The sequence below is a fragment of the Podarcis cretensis genome (genome assembly GCF_951804945.1).
Source record: "Podarcis cretensis genome assembly, chromosome: 12".
NCBI classification, from domain to species: Eukaryota; Metazoa; Chordata; class Lepidosauria; order Squamata; family Lacertidae; genus Podarcis; species Podarcis cretensis.
The window spans coordinates 37,327,357-37,346,670 of record NC_137181.1 but is presented as its reverse complement, the minus strand read 5'-3'; the positions used below and the strand labels follow the sequence as shown (position 1 = coordinate 37,346,670).

Below are 19,314 nucleotides of genomic sequence, written 5' to 3'. Positions count from 1 at the left end.
AGCACAGATTCAATTCCTGGAATAGCCAGGCTAGCTTCCTGGTGAGGTCAAAGGCCTCTAAGTATGGGCCATTAAGATAACAAAGGAAGTGGCTCTGTGGCAGACAGCAAATGGGTGGTTCCCCTTCCCTCAACCAGCTGGTAGTTATGTAAGCTAGAATGTAGAAGATGGCAGAATGAAGACTGGGAAGCTGGGAGCTAAGGCTGTGGCTATGGGAGAAGCAACAAGACCCTCTTGGGGCTTTAATGCTGTGAACCACTCCAGGTTGTTGTCGGCGGCATCCATCTGTCTCAAGAGACAATGGAGTATGCCTCTGGGGGTGAAGTCAAACCGCTGCATTAGCAGCACCGAAGTCACTTTCCCAGGACACAAGTCTAGGCAGTGTGCATGGCGGGCCTGGGCTGCCCAAACAACAAGACCCCCCCCCAGCCTCATTGATGTGGTCCAAAGGAAAGCAGAGCAATAGGTTTGGCACCAGCTCGGCTGCAGGAGTTGCAGGAAGGAGGTGTGCAAAGCGCCATCCAACTGCCTTAGGGACAACACTCCAGATTTGTGTAATGTTTACCCCACTTCTGCCAGCTCCTAGCAGAAGGAGCAATAGCCCTTTTCTTCAGTGTATTTGGCCCTTCAATTTTTAGCTGAATGTACCATAGGCAGGTATATGTGATAGGTGAGGGGACGTAATTTAAAACACAGGTGAAGATTTCATGATTTGGAACATTTTGCTTCTTTTGTTTTAATTTACGCCTGCAAGGCAGAATTTGTGTAAGCCATGATTATTAAAGCCTATAAAAAAACCTCATGGTTGGCAGAGGAAAGAATCTTACCTGGAGGCAATGCTAAATAATTACATACATTAGTTTCCAAGTCATTAGATAACAAGGAAAAAGAACAGACAAAATAGTTGGCAGAAAGTCAGACAGCTTCAGAAGCTATTACACAATTAAGATAAATTGGAGGTATAAATATATTTTGAAAACAGGGCTGCTAAAAGATAGTTCATTACACAACTAATTCCAATCCTGGGTGAGCAGGCTTGTGATAAACCCCACAAAATTTGGAGGTCACCAGAGACAATGAGTGGTCCAAAGTGATGGCTGGGTGGAGATTTGAACCCCAGTCTGCCCAGGTCTTAGTCCAACATTCTAACCACTACACCACTAGTAGAATAGGTAGCCCCATTGAAATTAACAGATCTATGTTAGTCACATCTATTAATTTCAATGGAGTAACTCTGAGTATGACAAATGTGGGTTATAGCCTTGTATTGGTAGAAAATACAACATAAGTAGCAGGACTTCACTTCTTTCTTAATCTGTTGTAAGGAAATTCAGATAGATCTTCCTCTTGCCATTGAACGAAATGTGCTATACAAAATACAAGGAAAAGTTAGGTAATTCTTGAATTCCGCAAGTTTTGCAAGATGCACGTGGATCAGTGGATTGCTCTGTCCTATTATGCAAAACTAAAATAACAATGTGCAATTTTGGACTCCACTTAGGCTTCTAAGATTTGAACTCTAAAAGATAGCAGATAGATTTGGCTCTAGTAATTGCTCCAACCTTTGACATCACATTTTTAAGAACAAAAGTTTATTTCTTAACAGATGCAAATATACACATCTTTAAGGATTCCTCCTCCCACCTAGCATTACTTTATTTAGAAGGCGATATCTCCTTACATCTAGACTTCTCCAGGCTTGTTGAAAAATTGTGTTCTGCCTACGTGGTTTAAGCCAAAAGAATTCAAATCACAGAAACCATCTCTCCCTCTGGTATTCTATTTCTAAAAAAAGAACTTTAGGAAATATGTTTAAGGAAATAGGGACAGAATATCTGTCCCCTTGAGTGTTTTTCATATATGTTGTCAAGAGGAGAAAAAGCATGATCCAGACTTTTATTTTTATTTGCATAACAGTCTTAAAGTGGGCATTGGGTTCAACCGTCAGGGTGGAAGACTGAGAGAAAATGTACAGCTGAACCAAATTCTATGGGTACCTGCGCTGTGAGAAGTGGCATTACAAGTGACATTTGGGGAAGACAGAAAATTGTGGTGCTGTAGCAGTACAGCAAAGCATGCTGGGAAACGAGCTAAGGTAGCGGCCATACACAAGTCTGAAGTGATGGACATGAGGCAGGAGTTGATAATGCAGGTGAGCTGCGCACAGGTGAGCTGAAAGCAAGCTGCCGGCCAGCCCTGTGGAGCCTCCTTTTATTGAGACAAATATGTAAACCAGGCAGATACATTTTGGGCTGTGACCTTTACACATCTTCTGGTTCCGAGATCATGGGGTGGTACAAAGTTATTTTGGCACCTGTTTCCACCGTGTCATTTTCCCCTTGCACAGTGTATGACGAAGGATACAAAAGGTCTCAGAGACAAAGGTTACAGACAGGGCACCACAGACTTACTGAGACCGCAAAAGGTTAGACAGAGGGAACGATGTTCAGCTGTGGCTTGTCTGTGTGGGGGGGTGCTCCCTCCGGACCCCTCTACTCCCCACTCCGCGATCATCCCTACACAAGTCAGATGTGAACAGAGAGCGATGACTCAAAGAGCAACGTTATCCACACTGCCAAGACTAACCCCACCACCTTTGTATAGCTATGCTCATGCAACACATGGGTGTTGTTGTTTAGTCGTTCAGTCGTGTCCGACTCTTCATGACCCCATGGACCAGAGCACACCAGGCACTCCTGTAGTAGTAATGCAAAAACACAAGCATAAATTCTCATAGGTTGAACGGGATGGGAAACCTATGACCTCTCAGATGCCTGCACCCCACAGTCAATAGTGGGGGATGATGGGAATTGTAGTGCAACATTTGGAGGGCCAAAGGTTACCCATTCCTGAGCTAAGGAGTTGCCACATTGTGTATTCATTGGTGAATATGCAAGTGACAAGGCTGTGCTGTCAAGAGTCTTTCCCACAGCTGCTGCCTACAGACCAAAACCCGAAAGTGACAGGACAGAGAATCAGAGAATACACCACAGCGCAAATCTCAAAGCACCTCAGATTGCCAGATGGGAATTGTATGCTTATTAGTTTTCCCCAGCTGAAAGGTGCTAATGTGTTAGGAGCTATTTGGAGGCTGCTAATCTACCAGCGAGTTAAGAGAGACTTAATGGATTTAAGCCAATTTGTTTTCATGAACTTTCATGGCAATATAGTTCTTTTAACTCGCTCCATTTTAGCTTGACTGCATTGTTGTTGGAGTTGTTGGGCCGTGATCCACAAACCATTTAAGACAACGTGCTCGCTTTTTATTGGAGTATTTTCAATTGACTTCAGATCACCTTCTCTCATGCAGCTAACAGTTATAATAATGTCAACAGGGAAAGTAATTTCAATATAAATAGTATTTGTTAGTTCAAGTGACACCCTAAATTGGTTTCTGAGGAGAGACCAAACAGTAAATTAAACTAAAAGAATAAAGTGGGATTAAGATTAGCCCCAAAGGTCAAAGTCACTGGAATGGATACCATTTCCTTGTTAGTCTATTATGTACATACAGTGTGTTTCCAGAGTCTTTTGATGGAAATGTATAACCTAAAGTACGCATTAATAGCCATTATAACAATTGGAGGGAGACACAAACACAATAGAAATATTCCCTAGGCAGAAAGAATAGGCATTTATTAACAATTAACGCAAATATAAAATCACTATAACCCACAGCTACCATTATTGTATGACATTATACGGGCCAGTTACTTAACTGCTTGAATGTTGGTTAAGCCAGCAATAAAATGGATAATAAAATACTACTGCTATCTAAAATAGCTTTCCTGTCTAATTAAAGATAAAAAGTGGAAGAGATACTAGGGTATAACCCATGAAGTGAAGAACTTTGATTTTCATTACTGTGCCAAACTGCATGTTACATGGGGTTTTCACATAACTTCCTTCCCAAGGGTTTATTTTTTTTATATATTATAATTATAAAAAAGCTGCTGGAGACTGCCATCAGAATGAATGATGTGGGAAATAGTTAATCCTTTCTGCCAACCGTTTTCCCTCTCAAAATCCTGTCCAGCTAAATCCACCCTGTCACCTCTCTCCCACCACAGGACCTATTATACCCAAGGCAGAGAACTGTGGACCTCTAGATCAGCCTCCCCCAAAACTGATACCCTTCAGATCTTTTGGACTAGGACTTCCAATATAAAGCACCACCTAAGTGCCAAATAATTGAATAATGGGCTTATTCAGGCTGAAAACCCCTATCTCCTGCTGCCAAAGGCTTCTTCATACTGAGTCATCCATTCCTGTCTTGCTACCAAGGACACTCAAGGTGTCAAGCATTCTCCAGTCCCATTAGTTGGTTCTTTTAAATTGTGGATACTTAGGGTAAAGGCCTGGTTTTTTAAAATGCAAAACATAAGCTGTAGGTCTTCTTCCACCAAAGAGGTGACTTCACTTCTAGACTCAATGATCTCATAGTTTTTAAATCTTTGTAAAGGTTTACTCTGATCCTAAACATCTGCTGCCTTGTGTGATATCTTTGAGAAATGGAAAGGCTAAGGCGTAAACCCTACACAAATCTGGAGTGGAGTCCCTAAGTTGGTTGGATGGCGCCTTGCACACCTCCTTTGTGCAACTCCTACAGCCCAGCTGATGCCAAACACAATGTTCTGCGCAGCCCAGGACCTCCATACTCACTGCCGGGGCTTGCACTCCAGGGAGGTTACTTTGGTGCTGCTAGTGCAGCAGTTGGACTTCACCCCTGAGGCATACTCCATTGTCTCTTGAGACAGATGGATGCCAAGCACAGCATATATATATACATGTTTCGTTCTAAGAGAATCCAACGAAAGCAGTTTTATTTTGTGTGCAAAGTAAGTTTTTTTAGCAGAATGACAGTGGTGTGGAAAAACAACTCTAAAAATTCTGCTTGGAAGCAAAATAAGGGAAAAGGAGCCTCAGGATTCTCTTCTCGGTTCATTTTTTTACCCAGGAAATCCCCCAGCACGGCAGTGTAAACGCATCTCCCTGCCTAGAGTCCGGGGTCGTGACCCAGGCGGGATGGGAAAGGGAAATGGCGGCCGAAAGTGTCAACGAAACAAAAACAACGCCACGCTCAGCCAACCGCAGCAGACGCTTCCCGCGTGTCCTATTCCGAGCGCTCTGTCCAATAGCGCCGAGGCGCTTAAGGCGCCATTTTTGATTTTGGAATGCTCGGGACTTAACCCCAACACCTGCGGGAATGGGTTTTGCCCTCTTTTAAAATGGCGCCCGGCATCGGCTGAGGGTCACGTCCCCCCCCCCCCGGCGCTTTCCCGGACGCACAAGGCGCGTCCATAGCAGAGGAGGAAGTCGTGACTGAGTGTAACACAAGCGGACGGCTGAATGAGCATGCGCAGACCGACCTAATAGGCGGGGGCATCCCTGGGTTAGAGTAGTGTAGCCACGCCCTCCGCCTTGCCGCCTGTGGCTTCCTTGACTGAACTTCCCGGAGCCGGGCAAAGTGGGCGGGGCCGTTGTCTTTCCCTGACGGAGCTGCCGAACAGCTGCCTCTCGCGCGCGACCACCTGGCACATCATGCACGGCTCCCCCGCCATCCCCGAGGAGGTCAGCAGCCTCCTTGCAGGTAAGGATGCCCCGCGCGCCTGAGAAAGATTCAGCGCGGGTTTGCGGCTGCGGTAGAAGTTTCTCTGGGACGAAGGGTAGAGTGAAGTGGAGTTACAGGGAGGAGGGTGAGGGAAGTCTCGGGGAGGGGGCGATGTGGCAGGAAGATGGGACTGGTGCTCTGTAAGCCGGATAGGGGAAAAGAAAAACTTATTGGGAATAGAGTTTTCCAGCTAGGGGAGAGAAAAGAAAATGGGAGAACTGTAGGTAATAATATCATGCAGGAGTTTTGCTAGAAAAGCCTCCTGGGCAAGGGAGGAACAGGTTGGAAGCTGTTGGGCAAATTGTTAAATTATGCATATACAAATATACAGTGCTTTTTTCTTAAAAAAATGTTTAGAGCTACTCTCGTTTTGACTCAAGAAAGCCACCACTTTATAGTTCAAATCACGTAAAATAAAGGTAGTAAATGGACAAAAGTACAAAGATTCACAAAATGTTTAGGGGTATGCATACCCCTGCGTCCGCCCAGAAAAAAAGCACTGCAAAGCATAGTTAAGAGTGTTTATTTGAGGAACGAAAGTGCTTCAATGTGTCCAGCCAGCTTCCTGACCCCCCCACCCCCATATCACAATCTGCAGGGTGGTGGAGTGAACTAAATGGAGAAGTCCAAAATGTAGAAGCTTCCTCTTTAACCAAATGAAAGAGGCCTATGAAGTCCACTTATTTGCTTACATTTTGATGCATCTGACAAATGGGAGAACAGTTCTGTACTATCTATGCTGCATTTCCTGTGTCGCCCAATATACACTCTGAATGTCTCTTCCTTGTTGAAATTTGCATCGCTTATCTTGACAAATGCATCTTGTGACTGGTAACCTACAACTTCCGCAATGAAGTTCTTCTTTTACTCCCTTTCAAGAAACTTTGGAATAAACTCCCAATTTCTCCTGTCCCAAGCAGTGGCCTTTTTGTGTTTGTGATTTTTTTTTTGCCTGGGATGAAGAACCTGTGTCCCCCTCCCCAATTCCTAATGATACAATTTTATACCCATTTACCTGAATGGACAGTCTGTTGAACTCAGTGGGACTTTCTGTGTAAATATGTATGGGGTTAAGAGTCAACTTGTTTAAATAACCTCTTTCAGAGTGAGCAGGAATACAAAGACAAATGGTCCTGTAAGTACCTTAATTAAAGTCTAATTAACTTATTGCAGCATAAGCTTACAAATGCAGGGTCTCACATCAACCACCTACATAGCTTCTTCTTTGGCGATCGCTCGTAGCCGAGTAAGATTAGCTTCCATGAACACGGTCTAAACAGTGAGTCTGTAAGTGACGTGTGGATCCACACGTCCTTCCACAGTGGGGACATAGGTTTCCCAGGCGGGAGTTGATCACGGTGAGGGTTTGCCAAACGTGCCTTTATGCATGCATATATACATTCCTAAGACTAGAGCAGGCATCCCCAAACTCGGCCCTCCAGATGTTTTGGGAATACAATTCCCATCATCCCTGACCACTGGTCCTGTTAGCTAGGAATGATGGGAGGTATAGTCCAAAACATCTGGAGGGCCGAGTTTGGGGATGCCTGGACTAGAGAAAGGGAATCTATTTTACAAGGTGAAAATAAAACACCAAGAAATACATCTTTAATCTCAGCTGCTTAAAAATGAGACTGCAGTTACACATGGGCGAGAGGTTGCCTGCTCTTGATGAAGTTACACTCCCTCTGAAGGAGTGGGTACGCAGCTTGGTACTTTTGGACCCACTGCTGTCGCCTCAGGCTCAGGTGGCCTCAGTGGTGCGGAGTGCCTTCCTCAGCTTCCACTGGTGGCCCATTGTGCCTCTATCTGGACAGGGATAGCCTAACTTGTGTTGTCTATGCTCTGATAACCTCTCGTTTGGATTACTGCAGTATGTTATATGTGGGGCTACCTCTGAAGACAGTATAAAAAAGTTCAGCTGATGCAGAGTTCAGTGGCCTGGTTGCTCACTGGGCAAGACAGTTTAAGCATATAACACCAGTACTGGGCTGGCTGCCAGTTCATTTCTGGGGGCCTTTTCTGCGGTGGTTCCCTGTTTGTGAATGTTCTCCACAGAGAGGCTTGTCAGACAAAAACATTCCTCTCCTCCCTGGCCCGTGGCTAATCTACCACTTTTAAAACTGTGTGTGGGGTATGTGTTATTGTTTTTGTTTGTTACTGTGTTATGCATTTTTGGTTTTTTATATTTATATTCCATCCAGCTATTATTTTGTTGGTTGATCTGAATTAAAAAGAGTCCTGAAAACTCTTTTTAACTCCTAAAAATATGCTTAGGTGGCAACTTTTTGGATTGCAGGGCAGCTGCCAAATGGATCTGGCCAGGAAGGCACTTCCTGCTGGTTTTAAAGACATAAGAAAACCAATGTTTTGGAGTTTCTTCTGCTCATCTTCCACTAGGCAGAACGTTACGCTCTGGTTCTTTGGGATATCTGTTTCTGACTTGCTGGGGCAGCTTCTATCAATATGAAAAAGATTGAAAGAACAATGCCCAGCCCTGAGGTAATGGGCACCTCTCCTGGACTTTCTATGTACAGCTGCTGACTCTGGCCTTGTTTACATGACATATTAACCCAAGATGTAATGACATATTAGTGGATTAGTTTCTTCTTGATAAATCAGAAGCTGAAAGAAGTTAAGGGGTGCTGGTGATAAGTGACTGCAAACAAGCCTCCAGTCTCTTTGTTCCAGGGCTAGTTTTTGTGGGGTTGTAGTATATTGTAACCCTTCTGGATGATAGGCCATTAGGCTGTTGGACCAGATTTCTCCAGGTTGGACAACTGCAACTTTTAAGCATTTGTTCAGTGACGACGGTGCCTTGGATATGCCCATACGGATTCTTGCCTAAAATAGTTGTGAGAAAAGTGAACGGGTCAGGGCTAGTGAGGATGGGGAAAGAAAGAGAGTCTTAAATATTTAGCAGAATAAGTCAGATTGTAGCGCTTCAGTGAAGTGTTTGCAGTAAGAATAGAGATTAGATAGCACATGCTTTTGGACTTCCAAGGAAGTCTTGCAGGTAGTGGGATGGCTTGTGAGCCTCGTCTTGTCTTCTGCACCTCAACTAATTTTGCGTACATCAGTGCACCCACATGAAGGGCTTGCATGTATCTGGTCTTTGAGACTTTACTGAAGAAATAACCACTATCATCTACTTTTGCATAACTGCTCCAAGGGCTATAATCATAATCATAATCATAATCTTCATCTAAATTAATATACCACCCCTCACCCAAAGTTCAAAGACAAGTTACAACATACTAGTGTTTGTACAAAAGCACATTATTTGGAATTGAATTACATAGGTTTGAATAGTTCTCATTTAGGATTTGCTTATTAATCTTCAAAGCAGTCTTAGAATAATAGAATCATAGAATGATAGAGTTTGAAGGGATCCCAAGGAACATCTCGTACAGGGTTTCCCAAACTTGGGTCTCCAGCTGTTGTTAAACTACAACTCCCACCATTCCTAGCTAGCAGGATCAGTGGTCAGGGATGATGGGAATTGTAGTCCAACAACCCAAGCCAGGAAGCCCTGTTCACTGATCTTGCCGAACTCTCTGTTGTGTTGTGTCAGTGAGTACAGTTGTATATATTCTTTGGCAAACCTATATGGTTAGATCAGGGATGGTCAACTTCTATATTGTCATGTGCCAGTTTACTTTCAAGACAGTGGTCAAAAGTTTTTTGGGGGGAGGAAGAGTAAGTTTTACAAAATGAGAAGGTTGGCAAGGTTGCGGATCTTGAATATGGATGATCCATCTGATCATATAAAACTGATTTAGGGACCATAATTAAAAGAATGGTAACCACCCTCCTTATTTCTTATGCCCATGCTCTCCGTTAAGGCCATCTAGCCAAGGTAGAATATGATATTTTCTACATTTAGTTCTCGGACATAAAGATTGAATTCTTATAGTGCTTCATTTCCATTCTGAACATTAGTGAAATGAATGTTCATCACAGACGGATTCTGGATAACTGAATAAGACATAACCATTATGTGGATATCATTTAAGCTGATTACCTTTGCAATTACCATCTATTAAAACAGTATTGAAATGAGGCTAGATACATTGAAGTTAAGAGAGTGAGAGAGAGAAAGGAAAGGAGACCACTGACATTCTTGAAATAGCCTACAGTATCTGAAACATAGTTCAATTGTCTTTGCTATAAATTTGATGTAAGTGTCAGATCTGTAATAAAAATGGCATGGGGTATTTTTTATATACTTGCTGCTCAATTAGCTTCTTTTTTAATTAACAGTGGGCCTGGTTATCTTGTCCTTCTGGCTTTCCTTCCAGTTACCTGTCAGGGAAACTTAAATGGGTACATCTAAGAGTATGTAAACTTGGGTTTATGTTTTTGCATTTAAGAAAGTGGTGCTCAGTTTCCTCAAAACCATTCTAATTCCCCCCTGCCATTCCAACTAGTCAGGTGGGATTTAAATTTTGATTCCACCCCGCCCCACTTGAGACCACTTTCCTCAATATGTGAGTGTGTGTGGGGGGGCATAACACAAATAAATAAAACTACAGCTAATTTCACAAGCTGCTTTGCCCATTTTTCAACATATTTTTCCAAATTTCCTCTTACTGTGCTAAATGGTTGTCCTTCCTAAGGGGACTTGTTTGTATGCTGACCTCTCCACCCTCAGAGCAACCCCCCTTCCCCAGTTCTCATAGTAAAATACTACAAAGCATTTAGATGTTGGAGGGTATTTAATCATTTGCAAAAGGGGATTACAAAACCAAAAAAAGCAAAAATGTAAAGTGCATAGTTTGTTCTACGTGTGAAGTTAAATGTTATTTCCATGTTTTTAATGATCGAAATCTAGTGAAACTTAAAATATAGGTTCATTTTTCAAATATTAAGTTTTCTAGTGTCATATCTTCTGTACATAGAATTATACTGTTGATGTCTTTGAGATTATTTACTAGTTTTAACGTGACACTTTTACCCACATGCTTTCAAAATTGGGACCAGCTTTAACCCAGAGGAAGATATCATAAGTCTACGGTCACTTCTGAAAATGGGCTTTTGTTAATGAAAGTGCCAAATGATGTTTGATCTTGCTCAATCATATATGCATTAGAACAGTTTATTGTCTTCTAGCTTTTATTTCTCAAGTAATGGGGTGTATATATATTTTACACACTTTGACAGTTTATTAAAACTTGTTGGGTTCTTGTTCATTTAATGATGGCAAGTGTCAAAACAGCATTTGCTGTGCTAAGCATAAGCACAGCAGTGAACAAATCTATCCAATTTAGAGTTTGAAATATCTTTCAATTATATTATGCCTGGGACTGATAAAGTAATTCCATTAGATAGTTTGGATATTATTGCCTTATGAAAAAAGCCATAATAGAGGTATTTATCTTCTGAGAATTATCATTTCTTCTTTTGACTCATCTCTCTCTCCTTTTATTCTTTCATGATTTAGATGTCGACACATTTATATTGGATACCCTAAAAGGAGAGAATTTATCCAAAAGAGCAAAGGAAAAGAGGGATGCTCTGATTAAGAAGATAAAAGACATCAAGTCCAAGTAAGCAATTATGCATGTATGCTGTGCATTTAGTGCAGAAAGTGAATTATCCCTGCATCAAACCTATCATTATTATTTTTTCTTGTTTTAACAGTGGAAAAACTGAGGCCGAAAGAGGGCACCCAATGGCAGTGTTTAGTTAGAACTGTAAGCCAGAATTTCTGGATCATCATGGTTTGTTGTGAATGAGTGGAATACTAGTGCATGCTGCTGAGTAATTCCCTCTTCATTCCTCCATCTTCACTCCTCTGGCTCATGGTTTGTTGCTCTCTATCAAGCCATGGTTGCTAGCCAGCTATAAACCATGGTTTGTTGTTGGCTTATGGATAGTGACTTGTTAGAGAGCAGCAAGCCAAGGCTTCCTGGTTCCCCGCCCCCTCCTGCTTGTGCCATGCCAGGAGCTAAGTGGGAGCAATCAAGTACAGTTCAGTATCATGTTGCTCTCTTACAATTCTTATTATTACTTCCTATATTTGTGACTCGCTTTTCTCACAGAGTAACCAGTGCAGGATTTTCATATAAGCTAAACAAGCTATAGCTTCCCCCCAAAAATGTAAAGGAAAAAAACCCCTGGATGTACATTTCCAAAAGATAAGATAAAAAACAAATAAAATAAAACCTACATACAGCAACAGTATTTTATGTTGTGTAGGCTCCTATGATGTAAGTAATGGGCCCCACCTGCTAGCCTGCTCCTTAAAATATCACTGGTTTGCTCATTTCTATATATAAGGTGCCTATATTCTGCATGTGCAAATAGCTTTAGATACCTATTAGGTCCATAAATTACCATAGCATATATTCAACACAAAAAACAATGACAATTTGCTGTTGACAAAGGACAGCTGGACACATAAAGGGCCCCATTACCTTCAGTAGCTTAGGGCCTCATCAAACCTAAATCTGGCACTGAGAGTAACCCAAAGCTGTATACCTTAAAACCAGTTAAGAACAACCGATAAAAACCTAAAAATACAATTACTGATCCTTCCCCGCTAAAATAAGCTGCAGTACTATCCTTCAAATTAAGGTCGTAAAGCCCAGATTCATGCATGAAAAAAGATAAAAATGGTGCCAGGCCTGAAACACCCATTCTTATGTTGCCACCCTCTGAAACTCCTATAGTGGGAGCACACAAAGAAGAGCCTCAGATCATGATCACGTGGTCAGGGCTCATCACAATAAACCATGATTAGCCAGAAACTTTGGCTCACCATTATGTGTGAGCATGGCCTATAAATTCCAGATCCTTGCCATTTAAATGGTTTCGATTATGCTGGTCCGGCTTGGGACATGCCATGTGGCCAGGCTACTGCGACGTGGTTGTGTCTTGCTTGTTGTGAAAAGTTCGGCACAGAAGAGTCTTTTGTTCTGCAGCCAGGCCAGAAACACAGGCTGCTGCTTCTCAGTAGGTTAGTTAAAAAAAAAAAAGGAAAGCTGCCTTCCACTAAGCAGAGTGATGGAGGAGGAGGACAACCTCCCCTCCAGCTGTGTTTCTGTACTGATTGTGGAGGCTTTTCTTCCTTCGCAGCTAGCATGGAAACCAAGCAGACAGGCAGAGGACCGATGGTGAGATCCATCTCACTCCAACAGGCTTGTTCACTCACCTGTATGGAATTCCTAGTTGCCTGTGGCTAGCAGGTGAGTTGTTAAAATACAAGTCTGTACTGGGAAAAGGAAAGAACTGCACTACCTTTTTATGGCTTTCCGTCCTGATGAGTAATAAGAGTGAAGCATTTCTGTCCCTCTTGGGTTCTTTTGAGGATTTTTTGGGGGGTCTTTCCTTGCAGTTGTTTGTCCATGTGGTTGGGTTGTTTGCATTTCTTTGGCATCTCAGAGCGTGGCATTTTGTTTGCATAAAAAAAAGAGAGATGGGAAAATGTGAAAGGAATGTGCCTTTCAATTTCTTAAACTAGAATGCAAATGCACATCTAAATAGCAGTGGCCTGTGTTTCCAGCATTGCAATCTCCCCCCCCCCCCTCCGACAACTCTGAGGTTCAGTGTAGGAAGTCTGCAGTCTGGATGGAATAGCTTATCATGGTCTTCTGCCAGTGCTTGTCAGCTTTGTGGACTTACAGAGACCAGCATGCTGCCGAATCGGTGCACCCAGTCTCTGAACTTAGAAATACCAGAGCTGTTGGTTGACCCAGACAGATTATTTACCTAATAAGAGAAATCATGGCATGCTACCCAACCTGTGAATAATTGTTTCATGGAAAATGAAGAACTGCAGAAGAATGGAGTGAAATTGCTGTGGTTTCTGTGTAAACAGATCGGCATTTGAAATGAACTTGCTCTGTACAGAAAACTTTGACCTACTTTGTACTATTCCTGCAGGGCTAGTTTACACATGTAAACCTTGCTTACTGACTCCACATAATTCTTTATGGTGGCCTGGAGAAATGGTTGTGTGAACTGGGCAATAGAGAGATTCTTGCGGATCTGTGCAGTGATTCTTCTGAATATAATTTGTCAGTGTAAGTTGCTGTGAAAGATTTGTCTGTGCATATAATACTTTAGCAAAGAGAAGTCATATTTTTGATGAGTTGCAGCCAGTGTAACATTTAGCACTGGTAAGCATGTTTTAATTGCTTAATTACAAGCCAGAGCCAACACTCCTCAAGGACTGAAGTGAGGACACAGAGATCATAGAATCATGGAATTGTAGGGTTGGAAGATACTCTGCCCAATGCAATTCAGGAATCTGCAGCTGTCCTATATAAAAGGGAATGAGCCTGCAAAGCTGGCATTATTAGCGCTGTGCTCTAGTCTAACCAACTGAACTATCCCCCATATTAAATCAGTCAGATTGTTATTGTTTATAGTCAGTTGCTGTTAGAAAACATATCACACACAAAAATGCACAAGCCCATAAGACAATCAGATGGTAAGTTAAAACATATCAGTTTTCAGAGTTGCAAGCAATTAGAGCAGTAAAGTTTCCCAAATCTTGTGTGTTTCTCTCTCTCTCTCTCTCTCTCTCTCTCTCTCTCTCTCTCTCTCTTTCTCTCTCCCCCCCCCCCCCCACTATGTGTGTGTGTGTTCTGGCTAAAAAAAGTGGCCCATAACTTGCTCATTGCTAGTGCATATAAAGCTCCCCTGCAGGTAACAAACTTGTCTACACCAGCCAACAGCCATCTAATTTTGACCTCATCTCATGGAAATGTGACCCCCCCCCCCCTTGAAATGAATTGGGAATTTATCCCTCAGCGAATTGTATAAAGGGCAATACTGGATTTAGTGTGTAGTGTTTTGATCTGTCCTGATCTCTGCTTTTTTTCTAAAAAAATGTTTAGTGGTACAGTGGTACCTCGTGTTACATACGCTTCAGGTTACATATGCTTCAGGTTACAGACTCTACTAACTCAGAAATAGTACCTCAGGTTAAGAACTTTGCTTCAGGATGAGAACAGAAATTGTGCTCCGGTGGCGCAGCAGCAGCGGGAGGCCCCGTTAGCTAAAGTGGTGCTTCAGGTTAAGAACAGTTTCAGGTTAAGAACAGACCTCTGGAACGAATTAAGTACTTAACCCGAGGTACCACTGTACTCTCATTTTCCTACTCATATTGAAATACTGGCCCTCAATGAGACCAAACTTAGATTCACATAATCTGCATCCCCCCAGAACAAAAAGCACTGCCTGATCCGCGTATGCAAATATTTTTTGGCCTGTTAAAGGATTTACTGGTCAGATATCCTGTGGGCATGATTTGAAATCTAAGATGATCAAATGCATCTTGAACAGGCAGTGCCCCATGTGAGTACCAAACCACTGTGGACCTCCACAGGCTGCTTGTTGCAGTAACAACAGCCACAAGTTCTTGGTGCTTCGGGCATTAATTTTATTTTTTTAGCTATATCAGCAATATAAACACCCTGGTTTATAAGCAGTGCATATTGAGGCTTCAGAAGATCACAGAAATTAAATCAGTTCTGAAGCTCCCTTACTCATTACTCTTCCATCCAGATTGTTGCATGTTGCATTTCAGATGTTACATTACAGATGTTGCACTGATGTTGGACTACGGCTCGCATAATCCCTGACCATTGGCTATGCTAGCTGAGGCTGATGGGAGTTGTAGTCTGGCAACATCTGGAGGGGCACCACATGGGCTTACTCCTCCTGGCCTTGTTCTCCGCTCACATAAGTGGCTTAATGGAATTTTCTGTTCTTGTTTTCTTTTGCTCCTTCTTTGTATTTCATCAGTTTTACCGATACTTGCACCTTCACTCTTTTGCGTTCAAAATGTTCTTGCCAAGTTTAACTTAATTGATTTTCTTGTTCATTGGATTTACCTAATCTTTCTTATCTGTCAATAGGTATTTTGCAGAGCTGTACTTAAACACCTATCAGTTTTCCAGATTAATATATTGATCTTAAAGTTGGAGATTGCATGCATCCCAACCAGATACAGTCTCTGTTTGCTCCTGTAAACATGCAAATTGTGTAAAACGTGCAAACCTTTAATTTAATATCTTGAAGGGCATCTTGAAGCTAGTAAAATACTCCCTTGATAGTTTCACTTAGCGTTAAAATATTCAGTGTCTCTTGTTGGTTTTTCTGTCTGTTGTATTTGTTCTTGTTTTTAAAATAAGTAGCCTTAAGACTTTCCAAATACTTACATTATCCTTTCTTTCCCATCCCCCACTTCCTCTTCTGCAGCTACCCACAAGACTTTCCTGAAAGAGGTAAGGATATGACTACTCATTTGCACGTGGCATAGAAATCTTGCTCACTGGTAGGCTTTTAAACCGGTCTCCGGTTTTATTCAATGTACTGTTGTACAATTTAAAATCCCAAAATTCAAGGGTCCAGAGTTCACACTGTGTGTGCATGTTGACTTTTTCATGGATGAGGATGCTAGCTCCCCCTGCTGGAAGAAAAAGAGGACAGCTTGCAGGATTTTCCTTTTGTGAACTTTTTGTGTTGTTAAAAACAGGAAAAGACACAGCACTACAAGAACAACCAAACTAATCATTACATTCCAAACTTTAAAAAAGCACTGCTTCCTTTAGAAATTAATTAATATTGCCTTTCTTACGTGAACCCCAAGCTCTTTAAATGAACCCCAAGTTTTAAATGGACGTTTCAGCAGAAATTGAATATGTTCAAAATAGAAATTCTTTATTGTCTAGAAGTTTGTGATATAGCACAAACATATTAATGCAGGTTTTGTTTCCCTGACTGGTGTTGGTGTTAAGCAAAAGAAATTGCTTCTTGCATTTGCCAGTATTGTACTTTTAGTTTTTTATATGTGGGAACAAGATCTGAAATGATGAAATGGGAAACTCGGGGTTTGCCTATAATCGCCTAGTGCATGTATTGAAACAGACCTTTATGGTTTCATTAAAAGCAGGCTGCTACAGTGGCCTGTTCTGAATTTGAAATGGCCCTATTTTCACGATGCTAATTCATGAGGTCATGACCTGCTGACTGTGAATGCTAGCATGAGGGTCACAGCATGAAGTGTAAAAAAAAAAAAAAAAAAAAAGTATATGAAACTACAGTAGGTTCTCTGCTAACCTGCAATAACATGGGGATCCTAGCCAGGACATAGTAAGAGTTTATTTTATTTTTAGCATTTGTATGCCAGCCTTCAACAGGGGTATGTTCAGGGCAGCTTGCAAATAGAAATGTTTAGCATGGATTGGTGCCAGTATTGTAAGCGGCACATACCTGAAACAGAAAATGTGTTTTTTGTTTACAAGCGCGCATAACATCCACACAAAAGTTACTGCCAGTTCCCAGTGCAGGACTGCAACGATGGCAGAATTTGGAAACGGAAAAGATAAAAGCACCACATTAAAAACCCTAACTTTACTATGGGTAAAATACTATTTTGCCTGGTTCAAGCACAGCGCTTTTTAAAAGGAAAAAAAAAAAGAGTAAAATCAATATTGCATAACAAATACTAATGAGCAAATTATTTAAAATTGATCCTAGTCCATAGAAGCATAGATGCAAGTTCTGTATGAGAGTGGGGCTTTCGGTTCGTTTCCATATAGCAAGAACTGGCTCAGGACCGAAATACCACAAGGACCGCCTCTCCATATGAACCGATCGGGACACTGTGATCATCATCTGAGGCCCTTCTTTGTGTGCTTCCTCTGTGAGAGGTCCAGAGGGCGGTGACATGAGAACAGGCATTTTCTCTGGTGGTGTCCCATTTGTGGAATACTCTCCCCAGGGAAGCTCGCCTGGCGCCTTCATTACAGATCTTTAGGCACCAGGCAACAAGATTCCTCTTCTTCCAGGCCTTTGGCTAATTAAACAGTTTGTGGCCTTTTAAACTGTGTGTGTCGGGCTTATTGCTTTTGTTTGTTACCATGGTTTGTATTTTTGTACGAACCATATTGTATTTCGTACCTTGGTCGTTTTGCCTTCCGAACACCGCAAACCCAGAAGTGGGTGTTCCGGTTTGCAAATGTTCTTTGGGACCCGAAGATGTGACGGGGCTTCCGATTGGCTGCAGGAGTTTCTTGCAGCCAATCAGAAGCTGCGCTTTGGCTTCTGAGCGTTTTGGAAGTCAAACGCACTTCCGGAACAGATTCCGTCTGACTTCGAAGGTACGACTGTATTGTAAACTGCCCTGTGATCCTTGGATGAAGGGTGGTATAGAAATTTAATAAATAACAGCAATTTAATAAACAACAACAACACCCTCCACTGCACTACTAGCACCCCCTGTACTTGTTCTGTACTTGAAGGCGTCTGGGCATAAGCCTCTGGGCAAATTAAGACAATGAGTGGCTGGGGATTCATCAGCACTCTACCTTATGACACACCCAGTCACCTCCTACCAGATAATGGTGATAACTAGGGAAATTATGGTTTAAAAGCAGGGTATCCCGGGTGCTCTGCAGAAGACCCAAGGCTTGCACTGCCCGTCTAACAATGTCCTTGCTGGGCAAGATGGGCCAACAATCATTACTCTCTGTAAGGAGCTTCATACATCCATATATACTCACACGCTCATTTACTGTTATTGGTAGTAAGGGAATTGCTCCTTGAGTTCAAAACCTGGACTTCCCCTTTGTGGGGAACACATCTAAATAATATACAGGCCAAAGCACCACAAATGAGTGGAGTAGGATAGTATAGTGGTACCTCGGGTTAAGTACTTAATTTGTTCTGGAGGTCCGTTCTTAACCTGAAACTGCTCTTAACCTGAAGCACCACTTTGCCGCCGCGCCGCCGGAGCACGATTTCTGTTCTCATCCTGAAGCAAAGTTCTTAACCTGAGGTACTATTTCTGGGTTAGTGGAGTCTGTAACCTGAAGCATATGTAACCCGAGGTACCACTATATAGCTATTTGTTTTTAAAATAGCAGAAATACTTTTTTTAAAAAAAGAAATGAAATTAGGAACTAAAGGGTCTAAAATGTATATGATTAGATACACAACTGGTTAATTGGCTAAGAGCACTGCAGAAGGTGTTTGGTTGTGGGATAAACGATCAGCTTAATTCCTAATGGAATGTGATATAGCAGAAGAAGAAGAGACTTTTTAGAGATGGAACTCTGAGCAATTTGGGAGCATGGGTTCGTTAGATAGTGAACACTGTACATATGTCTAGGGATTTGAGAGGCGGGGTGGGTTCTCAGAGCAGCAACAGTTTGCTTCAAACGTATTGACTGAAATATATGTTGATGGCTCCTTTATTGCAGGTTTCGTGACAGAAGGAAATATTGATGATGTCAAAACACTCCGCTTGTTGTGGAGGGCATAGGCGGAAGAAAGTTCACTTGTGTTAGAAAACATATAAGATACTATAAAATACCGATTCCTTGATATGAAGCTGATGCAAAGTCAATCTGACATCTTTATTGCGATAACTGGGAATTCCATTAACAATGGAGTTAAGTGACTAGCTTCCCGTATTTAGTGCAACACCATTATCTGCTAGGATCAATAAGCAAATAATACTATAAATGAAAAAAGATGCTATTTAATAAAGAAGGGTCAGGTACTGTGTGTCATTTTGTGAGAAAATTAAAGCATCCTACCCTCAAAACATAAGTGATTAAATCACAGATGAAAGAAAATACGAACAGTGTATTTTTTCCGGTAACCATTAAATGTGTTTAATTAATGAAACTTTTTTTTAAAGTTCTAGGATAAATCAAAGGTTGTTCTGGGGAAACCATATTAAT

At 41.8% G+C, this 19,314-nt stretch overlaps 1 protein-coding gene across 1 annotated transcript in view; it reads left to right on the top strand.

Moving 5' to 3' along the window:
• The first annotated feature begins 5,419 nt into the window (after positions 1–5,419).
• The window catches only part of SKAP2 (src kinase associated phosphoprotein 2), a 104,248-nt gene continuing 90,353 nt past the window's right edge, over positions 5,420–19,314 (top strand). The window contains exons 1-3 of the mRNA XM_079948082.1: positions 5,420–5,590; positions 11,055–11,160; positions 15,824–15,849. Of these exons, the coding sequence (XP_079804208.1) occupies positions 5,542–5,590; positions 11,055–11,160; positions 15,824–15,849 (181 nt within the window). The 5' untranslated portion in view covers positions 5,420–5,541. The remainder of the gene's footprint in view (positions 5,591–11,054; positions 11,161–15,823; positions 15,850–19,314) is intronic.